At 23.4% G+C, this 21,566-nt stretch overlaps 2 protein-coding genes across 2 annotated transcripts; both read right to left on the bottom strand.

The window, feature by feature from the left end:
- Nucleotides 1-406: 406 nt before the first annotated feature.
- PCHAS_1429600 (peptidase family C50, putative) lies at nucleotides 407-16,879 on the bottom strand (the record flags this gene model as incomplete). Its single annotated transcript, XM_736825.2, has 1 exon — nucleotides 407-16,879. The coding sequence occupies one exon, from the start codon at nucleotides 16,877-16,879 to the stop codon at nucleotides 407-409; it is 16,473 nt and encodes a 5,490-aa protein (XP_741918.2).
- A 2,003-nt stretch (nucleotides 16,880-18,882) lies between these two features.
- On the bottom strand, nucleotides 18,883-20,974 carry PCHAS_1429500 (RuvB-like helicase 1, putative; the record flags this gene model as incomplete). The annotated part of the gene is made up of 5 exons (XM_016799671.1): nucleotides 18,883-19,061; nucleotides 19,189-19,261; nucleotides 19,378-19,475; nucleotides 19,622-19,730; nucleotides 19,895-20,974. 5 exons carry the CDS (start codon nucleotides 20,972-20,974, stop codon nucleotides 18,883-18,885), a joined length of 1,539 nt encoding a protein of 512 aa, XP_016654928.1.
- Between the last annotated feature and the right edge of the window lie 592 nt (nucleotides 20,975-21,566).

Here is a 21,566-nt window from a genome sequence, read left to right as displayed (position 1 = left end):
AAAAAAATATATATACTTATTTTATTAAACGTGATCATTGAAATTTTTTGTATTATTTATAGCAAATACAGTTCACAAATCGACTCCGATTTTTTTGTAATTTTGGTAACAAATCTTTTATTATCATTTAAATATAATATTATGGTATAATATAAGCATTTATGTATAGATATATAATTTTATATATGGTTAATTCATATACAAACAGTTTTCAAGTTGGTTTATAAATAAAATACATATCCATATCTTGCGGTTTTAGAGAAAAATAAATAAAAACAAATGTACGCAGTAAATATGGGAAAATATATTTTTTCATAACATCGGGAAGTATAATAGTATTAAATAATAAAAAAAATGACACAAAAACGAATTATATATATATTATGTAGTTATAATTCCACCCATTTCAAAGTGGTATGCCATATATGACCACAGCAGAACCAGTTGTGTTCGGTAGACGACAATATTGTTTAGCTTCAACTAAAGCTTCTGTGATACTTAACCAAGTATATTTTTTGTTTTGATTTATGCTTAATAAGTTTTGGTTTAATATAATAGGATGTGAATAAAATTTTTGAAAATATTTATAAAAAAAATCATTTTCTTTAATATAATTATATATGTCCAAATCCATAGTAATAAAATTATCATCAACGATTATCGATGAATTATCTTTATATTCTTGATCAATTATTTGTTCATCCTTTGCTTTTATTAATTTCTTTAGCATTCTTGTAAAAGTATTAAAAGATATTTCACGTGGATTTGTCATTTTAGGTTTATTATAATCATAGTTAGAATAAAATAAGGATGAACTATTTGGTTGAGTCCATTTCCAGAAAAAGTTTTGAGTAAATCCATCAACTTCTCCATCTGTTATATTCCATAAATTTCCAAAGATAAAAATACATCCTCCTATTACATAATCATAGGGGGTACCCCAAGCATCCAAATCGCACCCATGAGACGAAACTAAACCAGAACTACATCCGATTAAAAATACACAGCACTTTATTCCATTCTGTGTCCTTTGAATAATATTTTTATCGTCATTTTCATCTTCTATATCTATTTCTCCACTTTTATTTAAACCAGAATCTTGCATATTTTGTGTGCTTATTTTTTTCAAATCAGTAATATCATAAATTTCGTTAAAATTAGCTACTGTTTTTCTTTTCATTGTTCCGGTTTTCGTACTAGACGGTTTTAAGTTTACCTTGCAGGAATTTCTTCGTCTCTTCTTGTCAGTACTGTCTGCCATTAAATTATTCATTTTCTGTTCTATATACATTTTTTCCTTTTCATAACGTGTCAAGGTATTTTCGTTATTTTCACTGTCTTTGCTAATTTGGGGTATTTCGCTCTTTTGGGATTTCCTTGGTCCTCTGTTTTCCTCTTCAATATGTTCTTTGTCATTAATTTGAATGGAACTTTGTATGTCATTTTTACTAATATATTGTTCCCCACCTTGATGGCCACAATATATATACAAATCATTTGTGCATAAATTTTTTAATATAATTTTTTCAGAAGGGAAAGTTCCAGAATAGCCATTCCAATTTTTATGTTTATATTTTTTTTGGTTTCTAAAATATATAAACGGATATGTAGCATTTTGAGCTCGTTTTAAATCGCCATTAGGGTCAATTACATAAAATATATTGCTTCTTTTAGGGTCAATAAATCGATCGCTTTTAATATAATATGGAACATATTTAATATATGGCGTTTTTTCCACTTTGGGAACTATTTCTCTTTCTGATGAATAGCTCCTTCTTTTATTTCTTTTTGTTTTATTCGTTGATTTATTTAAAAGCTTTCCAAAAAAGTTATCCTTATCATAGTATGCTTCTGACTCACTCACACTTTTCCGTTTTTTTTGTGGAATTAAAAAATTATATTCATCATTTTTTTGTTTAAATGAACTCATAACATTGTGAAAATTCATTGATTTTCTTACATTCCTAAATATTTTTTGAAGCTCGTTTTCATTTTGAATTAATTCTATTGAGGAGTTAGAAGAAGAAGATTCAGAGCGTAAAATAGATTGTGATCGACTTTTTGTTTTATAACTATCTCCTTTTTTTGTAATATTATTGGTATCATCAATATATTTAAGAGAATTTCGACTTAATTTTTGTCTATCATTAAGTATAAGCGAATTGCTAGATAATTCATTGTGTGCTGGGGTTGATATTTCATTTTTTTTTTTTAACATTTGTAATGCATTGGGATTATTTTTATCATTAAAAGGGTTTAAAAATGAGTATTCAATAGAAATACTTTTTCTAGATCTTTTTCCTTTTTCATTTTTCTTTTTTTCAATCGTTCCCTTTTCATTTTTCGTTACGTCGTTTTTACTATTAAAGTAGCTAATATTTTTATTTCCATTTTGTTGACCTTCTTCCTTTTCATAATTTGTAACAATAAAATTGTATTTATTTTTGCTATCCTGAATAGTTTTTGTTATTTTTATGTGTTTATCATCGCTTTTTGTTTGTTCATGTTCACTATTAATATAATCTTTATTGGCATATGGCATTTTTATATCATCAAAATATTCACTGAAGTTTTTTTCGGCATTTGTTTTGCCATATTGCTTACTTGGGGTGTCATAATTAAACACAAAATGACGTGTCTTTTTCATAAATTGTTCGTTGAAAATATGTTCTTCATTTTTTAGATTATCTTTTAATTTATCATATTTATAGTCAATATTATTTGTTTCTTTTGATTTTCCATTTAGATATGATAAATATTTTGAGGCTTTGTGAATTGATTTTCCCGCTTGTTCATTTTGGCACGTATTAACGGTTTCACGCTTTTTAGGGCATTTTCTTGTTGTGCAACCCTTACCAAATTGATTATTATCATATTTGTTTTTGCTGGAACTGGCACTACTTTCAACCTTTTCATCACTTTCTTCATTTTTATCGTTGTCACAATTTGCATATCCCTCAGTGCTTATATTCAAATGAGAAATACTATAATTATTTTTTTCCCTTTTTTCAAATTCGCTCTCATTAATTTGCCTTAACAGTCGATCGTATAAATAAGAAGTTACGTTTTTTTGCACCCCACGAACAATATAAGAATCTTTTAAAGGCTGTAGATTCTCAAAAGGAATTCTATTTAAATTATTATGTAAATATATGATAATTGGGTTCTTTCTTATCATTTTTTGGTCGACAGTTTTTGAATATATAAAATTGTCACTATCATTTTTATCCTTGTGTATATCACATTTTATAACATCAACAATAAACGAATGAGTAATTTTATTAAATATATTAAAAATATCATTTGGATTTGTATTATTAGTTTCAAATACAACATTTAATATATTATATAAATACATTCTCAATTTTAAAAAAGAGCAATGTATTAAACCCTTTTCACATTTTTTTTGGAGATCTAAATAATTCAAATAAAAAGTATTGTCTTTTACACCGCCTAAATCATCTTCTTTATCAGTATCATTACAATTCAAATTTATATTTGCACATACTGTCATCCTTTTTAATGTTTTTAACAATTTATCACTTTCCTTTTTATTCGTTACCATTCCAAATTTACTATTTCCATTTTTTTTTAACTGTTCGTAAATTTTGGATGACATTTTTTGTAATTTTTTTTGTTCTTCATCTATAATAGAATAAATATTTAGGAATTGATTTTTTATTTCATCATCATTAGTATTATTTATATTTGTCGTTTTCCTTCGCCCCTTTTTAGCGTCTTTATTAAAATTGGGTAAATCTGTGTGTGTTTTATCGTTTTTTTCATCTTCTGATGTATTGCTAAATTGCTTAAAGTCATTATATTTCTTAAACATATCCGATTGTTCTATCATATTTTGAATAAAATCGCTTTTAATTGGGTCATATTCACCCGGAGGAAGATAATTTTTTAAATTCTGCATAAGTATATGTTCCTTTCCTTTTGTTTTATTATGATATTCATGATTTGTAGTATCATTAGAGGTTTTTCTTCGTTGCTTTCGTGGATCATTTGATAAGACACTTTCAATGTCTTTATTTGTAAGTGGCAAATATGATGTTATAACTTTCTTTTCGATTTGTGCTGTGTCTACATCAATTGTAATATTATTATTATCGTCACTATTCTCTTCATCAGTTTTTATCTTACTATCCAGCATAGTATTTCGCATGTTTTTTTCTTTACTAAATTTTTCATCCCCATTTGAATCGTCCCCTTTAATATTACTTGAATTTTTAGACTTCTTAATTCGGGAATTTCCTGATATATATTTTTGCTTTACCTTTGAAATATGGACATTTGAGCTTTTCATAAGGATAGAGAAAATTGTCAGATTTATTATAACATTTATTATATTTACATTGTCCCAATATTTGAAAGGGAGAAAAAAGGAATTCCATTTATTAATCCAAGAAATAATATTCAAAATATGAGCATAATAATAAAGAATTACAAATATGTCAAAATTTGTTTTCAAATAATATTTTTGATTATTAACTAGCGATATATTATTATATGATTCATCATTATGCAATTTAAAGTTAGATCCTTCGTTAGTTTCAGTTAACTGGCTAGTATTAATATCACTATTAAAATTACAACTGGATTGCAAGGCAATATTTCTTTTTATGTTGATAGAAATTAACGGAGTAGACATTAATTTATGTATAGAAAATCCTAAGGTATTTGATATATCTAAATTTAGCAATTTTAAATGTTGTTCTAATGTATATCTATTATTCCACCATAAATCTATAAACATTTTTAAATTAATTATATCTTTATTAATGTTTTTAGTTACATATAAAATTTCACATAATATTTTTATCATATGCTGATATTGTTTTAAAAGTTTTTCTAATTTTTTTATATAATTCCATTTTTCGTCAAATGTGTATTTTTCTATATTTAAATGAATTTTATCTACATGCACATATTCATTTTTTTTTATATTAATGCATTTACTAGCCTCGCTAAATGTGTAATAAAATTGAAACAATTTATTTGTTATTTTTTGATTCGCTTTTATAACCTTATTTTTCACATCACAACTACTTTGATCGATGCTAGTTTTGTTAGGAAAATTTCTTTTGTATTTATCATTTGAACAAGAATCTGTATTATATTCATTTGATATTGAATAAAACTGATCAAAATTAAAAAATATATTGATATTATTCTTGTATTTGTTTTTTCCCATGTATGTATCATTACTAATATTGTTATTTTTTATTTTGTTTTGCTTTGTTTTTATTCCTGTTTTTTCAGCGTCATCGTTACCATTTTTATGGAAATTCTCATTTTCTACATTTACTTTGGCACACAAAATTGAAGTCATTTTATCAGGATTTGTAGATGCTTGTGTTATTTTATTTTTTTCTCGAAGTTCTCTTTCCCGTTTACTTTGTCTTAAATACCAATGGGCTGTACCAACTAATGAAACAATTGTATCTCTATCTTCATATATGATATTTTTATCATTCCAAATATTATTTTCAAAAAATTCGATATTATTATATGTATTGAACAAATTATCAATTGCATTGTTAAAATAGTATATACTGTCTTTAGTATTTAGAATATTCGCATTATATTCATCATTCATAGTAGTTGGGAAATTGTTAATATTTGTATATTTATGATCCAATAAAATATTTTCTTCATTAGCATTTTCACATTCTGCAGATTTTTTAACAATATGGGATAGTAGTAATAAAAAACTCTTAAGATATCTTGCAATATATAAATCACATTTATCATGACTCATTGTTATAATTGCATAGTCCCAATAAATACAACACTCGCTTAATTCTTTTGAATTTATAGAATCATTATAATTACATATATAATCAATAGATAGATAAAATGGATGCGTTTTTCTAAAGTATTCTTTTGCAGATATTTCATGATCAATATTATGTTTAATAGTATAAGATATTAATTCGTCTGTATATAAATAAAGTAAAGATAATAATTTCCTAAAATAAAATTTTACCATAAATATAATCATTTTAGTATCACTATTAAAATAATCATTATCAAAAGTGTTAATATTGTTTTGTTTTGTTTTTTTCACATCATCATCATTATTATTTTTACTATTTTCGGTATAAGTATAATCCTTGGAATATGATTCAATTATTTGCAGTATGATTAAACTATTTTTTATGTTTTCTATAAAGAAAAAAACAAAATCTAAAAAAAATTGAGCAACTTTTCGCATTTCATGCGTAAACGACTTTTTATATGTGTTATACAATGCTAAAGACAAATATATTAAAGCTGTTTGTAGATGAAAAATTGAGTTTTCATTTGTATTGTCTATTTCATTTATGCTTCTATTATCAAAGCCACTGTTTTCGAAGTTATTGTTTTCCTTTTCCATACTCTTGCAAAGAAAAGTCTTTTTTATTTTTGCCTTGCTCTCAATAATAATTTTCAACAGATGGTACATTTTACCTTTATATCTTTTTCTATGAATTTTATTTTTTGGATCTTTCATATTAATTAAGAATTGATAGCAAACTGTTAGTATCTCGAAGTAGCTGCATCGTTTTTCTGGATATAAAAATATATCTACTAATTTAAGAAACATTTCTTTGTTATAATTGTTGTGATATGTGCTGTTTTCATTTGATTTTGTATACTTTCTTTTATCATTTTTTTCGATATTTATTTTATTATTTAAGATTTTTCTATCTAAATATGTATCTTCGTCTTTAGTAGCGTCCCCATATTTTGAAAAAACATGTTCTGAATGTTCATTTTCTATTTTTTGTAATATATTAGCATACATGCCACAGTGTGTATTTCCTGGAAAGTAATTATTAAATATTGAACTTAATTTTTCTTTTGGTAGATTAAATCTATTAATAATATTTAAGAACAAGAAAAAAAAAACATTATAAGAGCAATCATTAGCCGATGAATTAAGGGACTGTTGTTTTTTTATTGTATATATACAATCATCACAAAATATATTTTTTATTTTTAAAAATATCAAATTTATATAATATAATAATATTTTGATAAAATAGGAATTCATTCTTTTACATTTATAAGTAAACAATCTATTATTTATATAATTACTTAAATATGCTATATTTTTATCAAATTCATAATTTAAATATAAATAATTTAAAACTGATATATCGTTTAATTTAAATGATCTATCTGATGCTATGAAGTCACTAAAGTAATAGTAATCGTCGTCATCTTTTTTGTCTGTTTCCTCATATTTTCTTGGTTTAGCATTGTCTACTTTTCTCATTTTATCATTATGCCCTTTATGATTGCTAATTGCCCTTTGGGGCCCATTTTTTCCAAAGTTGTTATTAAAATATATGCAACCCTTCTCAATATTCTTGATTTTAAGTTTGTTTATATCTTTAACTGCATATGTGCTTACAATGTGCTCTATATTATCCTCCTCAATTAGAGTGTTAAACAAATCAGTGTCGTTATTATTCATAAGGAATAAATTTTCCCAAAAAAAATTAAAAAATGTTTGTTTTTCCTTCTTTTTGTCTTTACAATTGTTAAAGCATTTTAATATATTTTCATCAAAGTTATTTCCTTTCACATTATAATTATTATCAGTATATGTGTTATTTAATTTTTCTGTATTTCCTATTTGTTTATCTTCTTGATTTTCCTTTGGTTTTTCAGAATGTGTAGGTGCCTTTTTTCCGAGTTTCTCATTATTAGTTTCATCTTTATCGATTATATTAAAATTATCAACAGATTTTTCGGAAGCATAATCATTTTTTCTAGTCTTGCTCAGTTTTTTAGTACTACCTATGTAATGATTTGCTTGTCTTTTTTTAAATACAAATAAAGAATAAATGTGTAAAATTTCTCGCTTATATTTTATGGAAAAAATATTCATATGATCAGGATTTTTTAATAAAAATTTTAAATAGTCGAAAAACCTAGTTAACAAATTTTTATATTCATATACATTTTTTTTAGTTAAATATGTATTTATAGGAGTTTTATTATAATTAATATTATAAAAATCTTGATCCTCATAAGTTTTTAAATCCTCTATATTTGTTATTTCCCTTTCATTTTCATCACACCCGGATTCTATGTCCTGATTAATATTATTGTTTTTTCCATATATAGTTAGATCGTTATTTAAATTTTCGAAAAACATTTCTTCTTGTGTTAATAGCTCAATCCTTTCTTTACCACTAATTAAGATAACATTTGATAATAAATAATAATTATGAATAATTTCTGGATAGTAAATTAAACTACAAACAAATAATACTCCCTTTTTTAAATAGTCATAACTAAGAAAAAAGTTGTTTATTTTATACAAAATTTTTGATAACTTTTTATAGTAAGTGTTTATGAATTTTATTTTACTAAAAATGTCTTTATTTAAAAACATGTTACAGTAAAGCTTTTTCATCGACTTTAGCATATTACAACTACTATTATTATTGGTGTTTTTTTTTGAATCATTTTTTTTTTTCTTTTTTTTCACATCTTTAAACTTATCAATACTTTCACCGTCAAATTCATATACTGGGCGCTCAAAAGTAAGAGACATGAAAGTGCAAGATACATTAAACATGGTAAAGTAGTTTACCATTGAGAATTTCATCATTGATATAATTGAGATTATATGAGAATTACTATATATAGGAAGACTTAAATATTTTTTTTTTTTTTTGTATAAATATTTTATAATATTAAAATATAAGCAAATATTATTTTGAACAAATTCCATTAAATTGTCTTGATATTTTTGCTCTATAATTTTTAAGCTTTTTATACAACCTTTTATCCCATTATTATCATAATAATCCAAAAACAAATATTTTGAGTATGTATTATCATCTCCTTCACTGTTTGTATTTTTCTTATTCAAGTTATTATTATATTTATTCGCTGTTTCATTCTCATGATACCATGCCATCATATTGTTGCTCATTTTGTCTCGTTCATTTTGTGTGTACATGCATCTGGATTCATTTCCTTGGTCATTAAATTTGCCATCATACAACTGTGGCATGTCTTTATTATGATATTTCATAGTAGTATTGCTTTCTTTTGAATATTTTCCATTTGTTGTATCCGTGTATTTGGAATTTAATCCCAAATCTTGGATTTTTTTTTCCTTCCTTCGTTTTAGCATTGTCTTATAAGAGTTACTCTTGGTATAGGCTTCAAATTTCAAGTTGATCAAGTCTAAATGGAAATTATCAATAAATAAATTGGAGACATGCATTTGATCAGCACAATGTTTTTTACAAAATCTTTTCACATATTCGCTAAAATCGACATAATACAGATAAAGAATATTTGCTGAGTTTAAAAAAAATAAATTCCATTTATTTTTATATAAATTTTCAAAACAAATAAATGTTATATAAAATAAGGAGGTGCACATAATTAACTGTTGCATATAATTGTGTAGATTATTATATATTTCTTTAATATTATTATCATTCATATTTTCTGTAATTTTTTTATATACAATATCTAGTAAATATGCTCTTTTATTCGTTAATGTATCTTCGTTTTTCTTATCTTTCGTATTAGTATTGTCTATATGCATATTTATTATACTATTTCTATCATATTTGCTCTTTCTTTTTTTCATGTTAATATTGTTTTCATTTGAGTTTATTTTCCTTTTTTCCTCATCTTGAGCATGATAATATAATCCAAAATATTTTTTATAATAATTTCCATCCTTATCAAATTGATTGTATCCATTTTTTTCGCTAAATATATAAACTAGCCAAATTTTCGATGTGAAAATAATGCACAATAACAAAAGATGTATACAATATTTATGCATTTTATACATATATGTTATTTGGTATATTTCTCCAAAATATGCAATTATTTCTATATCTATTTTTGTGACAATATGATTGGCAATATTTGAATTATTATAAATGTCCCCATAATATTCATCATATATATTGTTAAAAATTTCAAAAATTAGATATATATTTTTTTTTAAATCTTTTACTTTAAATAATTTGAAAAACATTTCTGAATCGCTTTTTTTCTCGTTTGGTTTTATCTCTCTATTATCAAGCACATTATCATAAGAGTAGGCTGATTGATTAATCGATTCTGAGGCAGAAGAATCTGATGATGAATTGAAAAAAGATGAGCCCGATGAAGAAGATGGATAATTTGGAGTATGGACAGTTTGATTAAATAATGGAAGATCGTTTTCTCTGTTAAAAAGCTTGCTATAAAATAATTTATATTTTTTTTGAAACATGTTTATAATGTAATAAATAGACAGTTTTTTTTTAATTATAATATGGTCATCAAAATAAAAATATAAAATTATATAATAAAGACTTAAAATATAATTATAAACATATTTGTTTATCTTTGTATATATTTTTTTTAATGACAATAAATAATTTTTATTAATAATTAATAAAGTACTAAAAATATCGTCTTTTTTAATATTTCCAGCATATTTTTCCATTTCATTGTAATTAGGATGGTATAGCTTTAATTTAAAATTATATATGCCACATAAAAAATAATCCTTTTCATTGTCAAAATTTTCATCTTTATTTATAGCTTTGCTTAAATTGCGCGATGCTTTATCATTATCCAGTATTTTTTTGTATTTTCCTACATCCTTATTTTCATCTATAAGAGAAGTGTTGTCACTAGACCATTCATGATCAGTTGTACAATCTAAATTAGAATCATTTTCATTCATAAGTTTTATATATTTTTTGCTAAACTTTTCTCTCAATACATTATTCAAATCAAAAATATAAAAAATATCATTATTTTCTTTAATCTGGTGTCTTTTGTTGTTCTGTTTTCTACGCATTCCATTTGTTTCAACTGAAAATGTACCATCCGAGTTTTTACAAATGGGATTGTTATTGTGAATTTTGCCACTATTGGGCCAGACAAAAATATAGTAATATAACTTATATAAATGATAGACATTGTTGAGATAAGAAAATCTTTTTAGCGATTCAATATTATTGTAAATATAATTATAAAAAATTTCTGCCTTTATTACATAGTAGCAATTATTTAGGATTTTTTTATAGATGTCATATATATCTATACATCCTATAATTTCTAAAATGAACTCTAAAAATACATAATCTAAGTCTTTTGAAACGTTTTTATATTCTACTGAAATGCTAGTAGATTTAGAATCATTAGTATTATCAGAATTGCTTATACCTTCATTCTCGTTCAAAAAAGTATCATGAAAATAGGCTATCGCATCATTTTTGCTATTATTATTAAATTTTATTGAGGGTGTTGGCTTTGTTTTTTCATTAATTTCATAACTGTATTTACTATCTTCGTATTTGTTGTCAACACATTTTTTATCATTTCCTTTTTCCTGCCCCTTAAATTCAAAGAAATCAAAAAAATCTCTGTTATTTTTAAATTTTGTAAAATAATCATTCGTAGCATTACGCTTAAATATAATTTCATATTTTTGAGCATATATATTTTTAAAAAACATAACATAGCAGCAATATCTTGAAAATATAAAATTTATATGGACATATGTAATGAGCAATTCGTCAATATCCATAAGAATAATATGTTTGTTTTTTTTTCTGTCATTTTTCCCTACTGTTTTATCTATATCTTGAATTTTGGATGGAGTAGTATCTACATTACTTTCACTCACCACACCGATGTCTTTATATAAGTAGCTTCTTAATTTGTTTAATATATGTTCGTTCTGATTTGGATAAGTAATATTATTTTCAAAATTATATATATTAAAAAATTCTAAATTATGAGAACTTTTAATTAAATTCAAGATATCTATACATACTTTATTATAAAAAAATGTTAAGAATTTAAAAAAAAATATAAAATTATGAGTAACATATTTTGACAAATTATCATATAATATTGCAAAAAGCAACGTATTTATATGTATAGATAACAAATTGTTAATCATTTCCATTTTTGCGTGTGTGTGTGTATTTGTTTTATTATCACTTTGTTCATTATTATAAAAATGGTAATCACCTTTTGATATATTATCAAAATAAAATATATATTTCCAATAATTATGATTAATAAAATTTATATAAAATTCATTATAATTTAATTTCATAGATTCGTCATCTGTACTTTTTTCTTTTACATAAGATAAGTGTTTCTTAATTTTTTTATTTAAAAGACATATTTTTGCTTTTGTATAAATAGATAAAAGGTGTTTAATAACCATACAACAATGTGGATTGATCTTGTTATTACATATATTCATTTGTTGGTAGTAATTATAAATATATGAAATAGACGATCTTAAATATTCTTTTGTGTTATAATCGCATTTTCTAATGATATTATTAAACAAATTATTAACAATTAATATTATTTTTTTATATTTTCTTTTATCAAAATAATAATATATGATCATATCTAAAATAATAAACAGAAGATCAATATGAGGTATGTAATAATTGTTCAAATATGTATTCCTATAAATACTTGTGCTGTTCTTTTCATTATTAATATTATTACAAGCCTGATCCTCCTTATCTTCATCTGCATAATTAGAAAAATCATTTCGTGGTGTTACATGCATAAGACTATCATCAATAAAGCTAAATTGCTCATTTGCATTCTTATCATTTTTATAATTGCTACGCCTAGGTATTATTTCGTTATAATTTTCATAATAATTTTGTTGGTCATTTTTATTAACGCTAGTAAATAAATTTTCATTATTGTTGAATAAGACATTTATTTTTGACGGAGTTATTGAAAGTTTTTCAGGCTCTTTATCTATATTGCTATTATAAAATAAATAATCATTATTTGTTTTCCGTTTTTTTTTTTTTTCTTTTTCTTTTTCCGTTTCTGAATCTTCATTATTTAAAAATACAGGAACAAGTCCTCCCATACTTATTCGTTTTTTTTTGTTGCTAACACTTAAGTTGTTAAAATTTGTAATATCGTATTTATTCTTATTTATTTCATCAGTATATAAATTGCTTGGACATGTCGTTTTCCTTATGCTGAATTGTTTATTATCGCGCACATTCGATGTGAATTCATCTCTGCTTTCATAATTTGAAGTATTTTTCAAAAATTTCATTGGACTAACAGAATTTATATTTATTTTTTCATCATCAAATGGATGATTATCAATATTTTGTATAGGAGGAGAATTTTCGTTAATTATAAATTCATAAAAGTCATATAACTTAATTGATGTGTAAGTATTAATAGGATTAAATGGTAAACTTATAAATTTGAAATAAACAAATTTTAATATATTTAATATAAAATAGTATCCATTACGTTTTTTAATAAATTGTATAATTTTAATTGTAGTATTATAAAATAATTCAAAAAATGTATATTTCATTTTGTTTAATACTTCTATTGGTATTTCTAAATACATTTCCCATATCGATATTACATTAATAACAAATAAAAGAGCATTTAAATACAATGTTTCTGTAAATTCATCTTTATCTGATAAAAACATATCCTCACATGAATAATTATCCCTATCTTTTAATATTTCATATATATCTTCAAGATATAAATGTGAATATATAGAGCTGGTAGCAGAACTGGTTGTTTTCGTTCCATCACTATTGTCGGTGCTTTTATTATCAACACCTTTTCCTTTCACAATACTGTTTTTTTCTGTTTTTCTTAGCTTGTTTGTGCTAAAATGCAAAATATTTTTATGTTTTTTCAATTTTTCCACATCTTGATTTAATACAAAATTGATATATTTTTCAAATATACTATAAGACAAAAATATTAAAGATGAGTTGCACATCTGTTTTAAGATATCATCATATCCAAATTTAACACAAACGTATGAAAAGATACTTATATTTAAAAAATTAACTTTTAAAAAATTCGAAAAAATATTCTTACAAATATATATATTGAAAGTTGGATCATATTCTTCATATTTTTTGAAATAATCATAAATACTATCAGATATGATTATGCATCTTTTAACGGATAAAATAATACTATGACACACATTTAGAAAATCGATATTTATTTTTTTCAAAATATTTTTATCGATTCTAAATAGCGAATTTTCGAGAAGAAGCATATCACTTTTATACTTTACATTTTCTTCCATATTATCAAAATTTTCTGAACTATATATGTTTTCATTCAAAATACTATCATCACTGCTACTTTCACTACTTGTTTTTTTATTATCATCACTATTGTTTGAATCACTATATGCATCTCCTCTGTTTGTTTTATAGGAGCATTTTCGAAATAAATCATTTTTATCTCTTTCAATTTTATCTGTGAAAGGGCGGTTTTCTTTATACAAATCATCTTCATTATTTTGAAAAAGACTACTACGATAATTATCTTTGTTAGACACATTTTTTAGTGTGATTTCTGATTTTATAGATGTATTAAATCGACTTTGATTCTGCTCATACTTACTTATGTGCCCCTCTTCGTTGCAACTCCTTTTTCTATTTTTTATTTTTTCATTTTTGTGTCTTTTTTTTTTCTCTTCATCTTCATGAATTTCATCCTTCAAAATGATATATTTTAGTGGGGAATGATAAGGTTTCATAATTTTAATTAGCTTTTTACTTTTATATTTTTTTGGGCCTTTCAAATGTGCTATATATTTTTTTAAGACCAAATCATTTTGATTTTCTTCATAATGTATATTAAGTAAAAAGGAAAAAAATCGAATAAAATTCTCATTATTTTTGTTTATAGTATATATATATTTTCTGTATATATTTTTGTCTTTTTCCATCAAAATTTTTATAATATCCAAATTAGAATAAAACATATTTATCTTATTTAACTTTATAATAAAGCATGCATATAAATTACATACATTTATATAATCTTCTGGGAATATGTATTTAGAGCCCTTTCTAATATGTTCATCGATTGAGGGAATATTATTTTTTGTTTGTTCTTGAACAAATTCATCTATTGTTAATGAAATATATAAGCATTCCTGTATTTTTTGATAAACCTTTTCTAGCAATACAAAAGAGTATTTTAATTTGTTCTTATGGTCTATATTAGTATATTCTTTTTTATTCATATTTTTTTTGTCCATACTCTCTTTGTTAATAACAACTCCGTGGTTTCCGCTTTTATTCATAGCTCCCTTATTGGTATTATTTTCCCCGCCATTTTCCAATTCATTTTTATCGATATACAATTTTTTATAATATTTATACACACATGAAATGAGGTATATAAGGCTCAAGTTACTTTCATTATTAACCAAAATATATTTTTTTTTATCATTATTTGAATTACATATTAATTTTGATACCATATAAAATACGTATGAAATAGATTTATACACTACTTCGTATGCTATTGATTTTGAATATCTTAAACTGTTAATAAAAGATATTGCAAAATTTAGCACCTCTTTAAAATATATTTGAGATATAAATGTAAAATTATATTCCTTTTTTTTTACAAACTCTTCAGACAGATCAATACTGCTTGCATATTTTAATGTATGGTTGTCATCAAACAAAAAAAAACTAAAAGTTAACTTAAAAATTTTTAATGTGTAATTTACATTTTTCGCATTTGAACAAAATGCTTTTCGTAATTCGTCAAACATAATACTCCATAATATTTTTTTAGTATTTTTATTGACATTTAAAAAAATACAATCATTGACTAAATTATCTTTTTTGTCTTCCCCAACTAACTTGGGACCCAAACAATTATAAGCATTACCCACATCTTTATCCGATTTTTCTGGTACAATTTGTGTTCCTTTCAAAACTTCATTTGTTGTATTTTTTTTTTCCAAAATTTCAAGATATGAAAGTATTTCGTAAATATGAAAATAAATCAAAAAGTTATCTAAATTAAATATATTTAGACACGGTAAAAATGTATCAATATCGTAGAATGTTATTTTAAAAAATAATTGAACAAAGTTTAAAAATATATTATAGGCGCTATTAATTGAAAGAGCATTAGACCCCAATATATTATTAGATTTATTTTTTATATTGTCATGTTTTAATATTAAAGAATATGCTTTTTTATTATTAGATATTTTTCCATTTTTTTCAATATTATGAATATTATAACGGTTTTCATTCAATATATTTTTGTCACTTTCATCAAAATAACTTATCCATATATAATTATATAAACTACTATCTGCTTGCATATTAGAGGAATCATCCCCTTGTGTAATTTTATTTATTTTTGAACCATCATTATTATCTATTTCTTTATTATTGTCTATATTACTGATTAGACTTGTCTTTGTAGATTTAATAAAATTGTTTTTTTCAAAAATGTTAATAATATTTTTATTTTCGGATAAAATTATTTTATTTAAATTTGATATAACGACCTTTATTAAGGAGCTTGCAGTTTCCTCACTTATGTCCTTTGTCAAGAATTGTATGTTTAATTTTGCTTTAATATTGAAGAAAATTTGTATACCATATATATTTAAAAAATAAGAAAATTTAAGGATTTTCAAATTAAATAACAATTCTGCAAGCTTAAAATGATAATAAAAAACTAAAGCTAGTTTATCATTATTTGATAAAAACATCCAAAAATATGTAATATATCTCAAAATAAGATATAAGAAATTTACATATTTTATATTATGACTTATATTTATCTTATTGTGAACATATTCAAACATATAAAATAAATATTTGTGGATGTTTTTTTTATCTTTATGTTTTTCTAAAATTTCATTATAACTTAACTTTTCTATATGGCTTTCTTTCCCATATATCTCATAAAATGGGGCGTATACATTTTTATTCACATTATCTCCAAATTTATATGGCTCATTATCTATATTTTTTAGCACATGTGATATTAGCTTCTCTAACCGCCCATGTAAATTTAATTCCTCTTTAATCATCTTTTTCTATCAATAATTTTATTATTGTCTTGTTATTTTACTCAACTCTTTAGAATTTGTTGGTTGGATAGCTATATCTAAGTTTTTTATCCCATTTAAAACTTAGTTATTTTATATCTTCTTCTCGAACTTAATTATGATTTTACACATAGGCATTATGTGTATATGCCTTATTGTTGCTTCTATAATTATCTCGTTATTATTTTATTGTTATTCATTACTATTATTTATTGCTTATTAATATTTTTTAATTATGTCTAATAAATGAATTATGTTTTAAGAATTAATTCCTTTTAAATAACCTATTTGGCAGGTTAAAATGGAAAAACATAATTCATTGTACTAATCGTATATATAATTTAATTTTTATATAATTAAAAAAATATATATATAATTTTCTAGCATTGTATTTAACTCGTCCCTCTCATATATATGCTTATAATTGCTTAATTATTTACTAAATTATTTATATTTATTATATATACATCATCTATGTCTTATTTTAACAAGATAGAGGATGATCCAAACGGAGTAAAAGGTATTTTTTTTAAATAAATAAAATAAGCCAGTATAAACAAATCTTGAAATAATATATATGCCAAAAAATATTAAAAAAATATATAAAAACACAATAAAATGATAGTGATGTGTTAAGCATTAAAAAAATAATAGGTAGAAAATATTCCTATTGTTGATATAAAAAAGGAAAGATTAATTTTCTATTAGGCTATTGTACCTTTTTCATTTTTAAATGGTTTTACAAAACATGGTCAGTTCACATACACACTATAAAAATAAAACAGTAGTAGAATAAAGTGTAAGAAATAAAAATGGTGACATAAAACACTTTCTAAAAACGTAATGATGTTATTACTTTTTTGTGTTTGCATTTTTCGAAAGTGTAATAGTATACCAAATTAAAAAGTACTATTCGGCTGAACAAAATTCAAGAGAAAAGTAATAAATAAATAACATACATATCAAATTAAGTATAACTATTCAAAGGATGGAGTCAAATGATGTATGGATATGCATTATATTAAAATGAGCATATCATATATATTGTATTATATATACATATATAGTTAAATACTTATTATTAAATGATAAAAATAATATATGTAAAATAATGATTAAAGGAATAATAAAAATTGCAACAATTTTTAAAGCTATAATTCGTAGCGAATTTATTTCATATTTTAAAAAAGGAAAAATATGAATTTCACACAAATCATGCACGTTTTTTTCACATAAAAATATTAAGCACATTTTCAACAGTTGGATGTTTTATTTTTGCATCATCTTGGAAACATTTAATTATGGTTGTTTTAAAGAATATATAATTTGTATCATAATAGTTAAATTAATATTAAAATGATAATATAATTATATCATAAAAATTAATTTTAAATAATATAAAATAATTCTACACATACTCAGAACAATACCGAATTTGTAAATCGAAATCATTTTAAAAATATAAATAACGGAAAGCATAATATATATTATTTTGCAAAATATATAAATAAAGCAAGAAAAATGATAAACATATATTTCTATATTATGGGTTTTATATTTTTAAGTTAAATAAAAATTGGCGGGTTTAATAGTATTTTTGTATCTATATACAAAAAATTTAATAAAAAAATTCGTTTTGGACTATATACCACCAGTAAAATATGGACAATAATAATTTTTCTTATCATAAAATCATACAGCACGGGCATTCAATAACTCACTGATGTATTTCGATTTATAAAAATGTTTCATATTAATATTGTCTATACAAATTCATGCGCGTGTGTATGTGTAAGCATAAGTATGCGTATGTAAACATACTAATACTTGCATAGATGCTTGTGAGAATACATTTTATGTATTTATATATGATAATTAATATCATTTAAGTTCCATGTTTTTCGAAAAATTTGCTTTAAATGAATCGTACGGTTTTCCCCTTTTAAATGCTACAATTTTTTATGAGTCCTTAATTCAATTACATTTTAATACAAGTATTTATTTTTTTCACTTAACAAAAGTTGTGTTGATCTTTTTGTGTCGAAAAAAATGGAAGAAACGATCTCTATAATGGATTTACTTATCATTTTCTTTCCCTTTCTTTTGGATAAAATTTTTGCTGGTGTTAAAAGTTGTATAGCATATCTTAAAGAGCAGCTCATGCCTGAAATAAAAATGAATTGATCAAATTGATATGTAAAAATAAGCTAATAATATAATAGATTGATATTTGGATAGTAAAAAAAATATCAAATGATAATATTTGCTCTATTATTATTTTCTTGAGCTACCTATATCGGCTAAATAATTTAAGGCTTCATTTTCAATTTTTATATTTTCAAATTTACATCTTAATTTTAAAACCTTAAATAGAAGCATAATAAGTAAAAAAGCGAAAAAATATATTGTTTTGGAAAAGGTTAAAAATATAAAATATATGCATATATTCATCTAATGTGTTAATTCCAGTGTGCCTATACCTGCAATATCTCTTCTTTGTTATATAACATCGTCTTTACAATAATTATCCTATCGAGTAAATCAACAGGTATTCCATGCGCAGATATTATATTTGTGCCTGTCAAATGAAATATGTATGAGTATTGAGCATCTATATACACATATATAAGAATAATACACAAACATATTGTGCATAAGTGTTTATATTTCCATAGAGTAATTTGTATATAAAAATAGTTATGGCGAAAAAAAAATAAATCCAACCTTTTATATTGCAAATTCCTCTATTTGTTGCTAATATAACAATGGGCGCTAAATTTGATTCTAGGGTTCGGTTTAAATACGTGAAACACTCGATATCTAACATATGCACCTGTATATAAGTTATAAAAAAATTATATACATCAAAATAGGTATTCTAAGAATATATATCAATTTAATGATCTAATTCATTCAATAATATGTGCATTTATTTCAAAAAAAATGTATTACATAAATGATAATAATGTTTATGCATAATTTTTTTGATTAATGTACCTCATCGATAAATAAGACACCAGGAACAATTTGTGCAATTCCTTGGTCTACATATTTATAAACAATTTTATTTATTTCATTTCTTAATTTATCTGTTATTTCTGTTTTTTTACATTTAGCGTTTTGAAAAAAGTTAAGTATATTATCTTTGGGTTGGACATTAGATATATCTAAGTCGTATAATGTAACATTTTGTATGATATTTTTTTTTTTATGAACATTTCCCTTAGGTAAATCAACAAATGTATCTGTTTCTATATCAAACATATCTTGATATAAACTACATCTACCTACTCTTTTAACCAAACCGCTATGTGATTCTATATATATAACATCTTTTTCTTGTATTTTTTCTTTTAATATATTTTCATATATAGAAGAATGTATTTTTATTTTTTTTTGTTCTTTTAATGTTTTCAAAGTAATATGTACATAAGATATTTTCTTTTCGTCATATGTATCATCATAAAATGGTTCTAATTTCATAACTTCTCCTTCAAATACTTCTTTGATTTCTTTTATTTTTACACCAATACTTTTTCTTATATATTGTGTTAAGATTTCAGTTTTTTTAACCTCACAAGAATATACTTGAGATGCATTAAATATACAAAAAGGAATAGATTCTTCGCTAATCTCTTTACTTATTGCAATAGCAATAGCTGTTTTCCCACTTCCACTAGGACCAGCCAGCAATAAGCATTTACAAATATTTTTCTCTTTTATTAAGTTTATAAATATTCCTGCTGCTTCTCTAGCTTTTTTTTGACCAACCATACCTTTGCAATTATATAAACTTTTTATTTTATCTTTACCTTCTTCACCCTCATTACTTGATGCATCAATATTATTATCTCCATTCATATTGGACATTTCATTGTATTGATTGTCATGTATATTTTCACCATTTGTAAGCTTTCCATTTGTAATATTACCATTTTGCTCACTTTTTTTATGTATCTGTTGAGGTTCGTCTAAATCAGCATCGTGCACAAATCCATCCTCATCTAAACCCAAGCCGCTAATATGGCTATGGAGACTTATTCTTTCTTTTTCTTTGTTGGATTCGATTATATTCATGGGAATAAAGATATTAAGGGATAAAATAAATCAATAGACGCTGAAAATAGAGAGGAAGGCAAAAAATTGTGTTTTTCTATTATATGTTAAAATAATAAATATTTCCTTTAAATTCGTTTTGCTTCTAAGTAGACAAGAACGCATGCATTTATTATCATTAAATTGATAAGTTTATTTATGTACTTAAACATTAAATTTGTAATAAAAATTAAAAAATCTCTGTAAAATAGAATAGACCATGTTATTATTTTCCTATTTACAAAACAAAGGAATAAAGAGTGTAAAAAGAAATATTGTTTTCATCCTCATTAGTTTACTACATAATTAAGATGTACCATGCTAATGTTTGATTACCCTTTGCGAAATTTATTTAAAAATATATATTATATATCCCTTATTTAAATATTTCGTGGGTACACATTTTTATAGGTGTACTCACTATAACATTTTTTTCATAGAAAATTTGTGGTCGACAAAAAAAGGATATTGCACAATATGTGTAATATATTCTTATAAAAAGAAGAACCCATCACTATACTACAATGAATACATATATAATGAGAAAAAATGGATATATCGGTGCAAAAAGCTA

The sequence above is a fragment of the Plasmodium chabaudi genome (genome assembly GCF_900002335.3).
Source record: "Plasmodium chabaudi chabaudi strain AS genome assembly, chromosome: 14".
In the NCBI taxonomy this organism is placed as follows: Eukaryota; Apicomplexa; class Aconoidasida; order Haemosporida; family Plasmodiidae; genus Plasmodium; species Plasmodium chabaudi.
The sequence above is the reverse complement of the archived record's forward strand: the minus strand, read 5'-3'. Positions and strand labels throughout refer to the sequence as shown.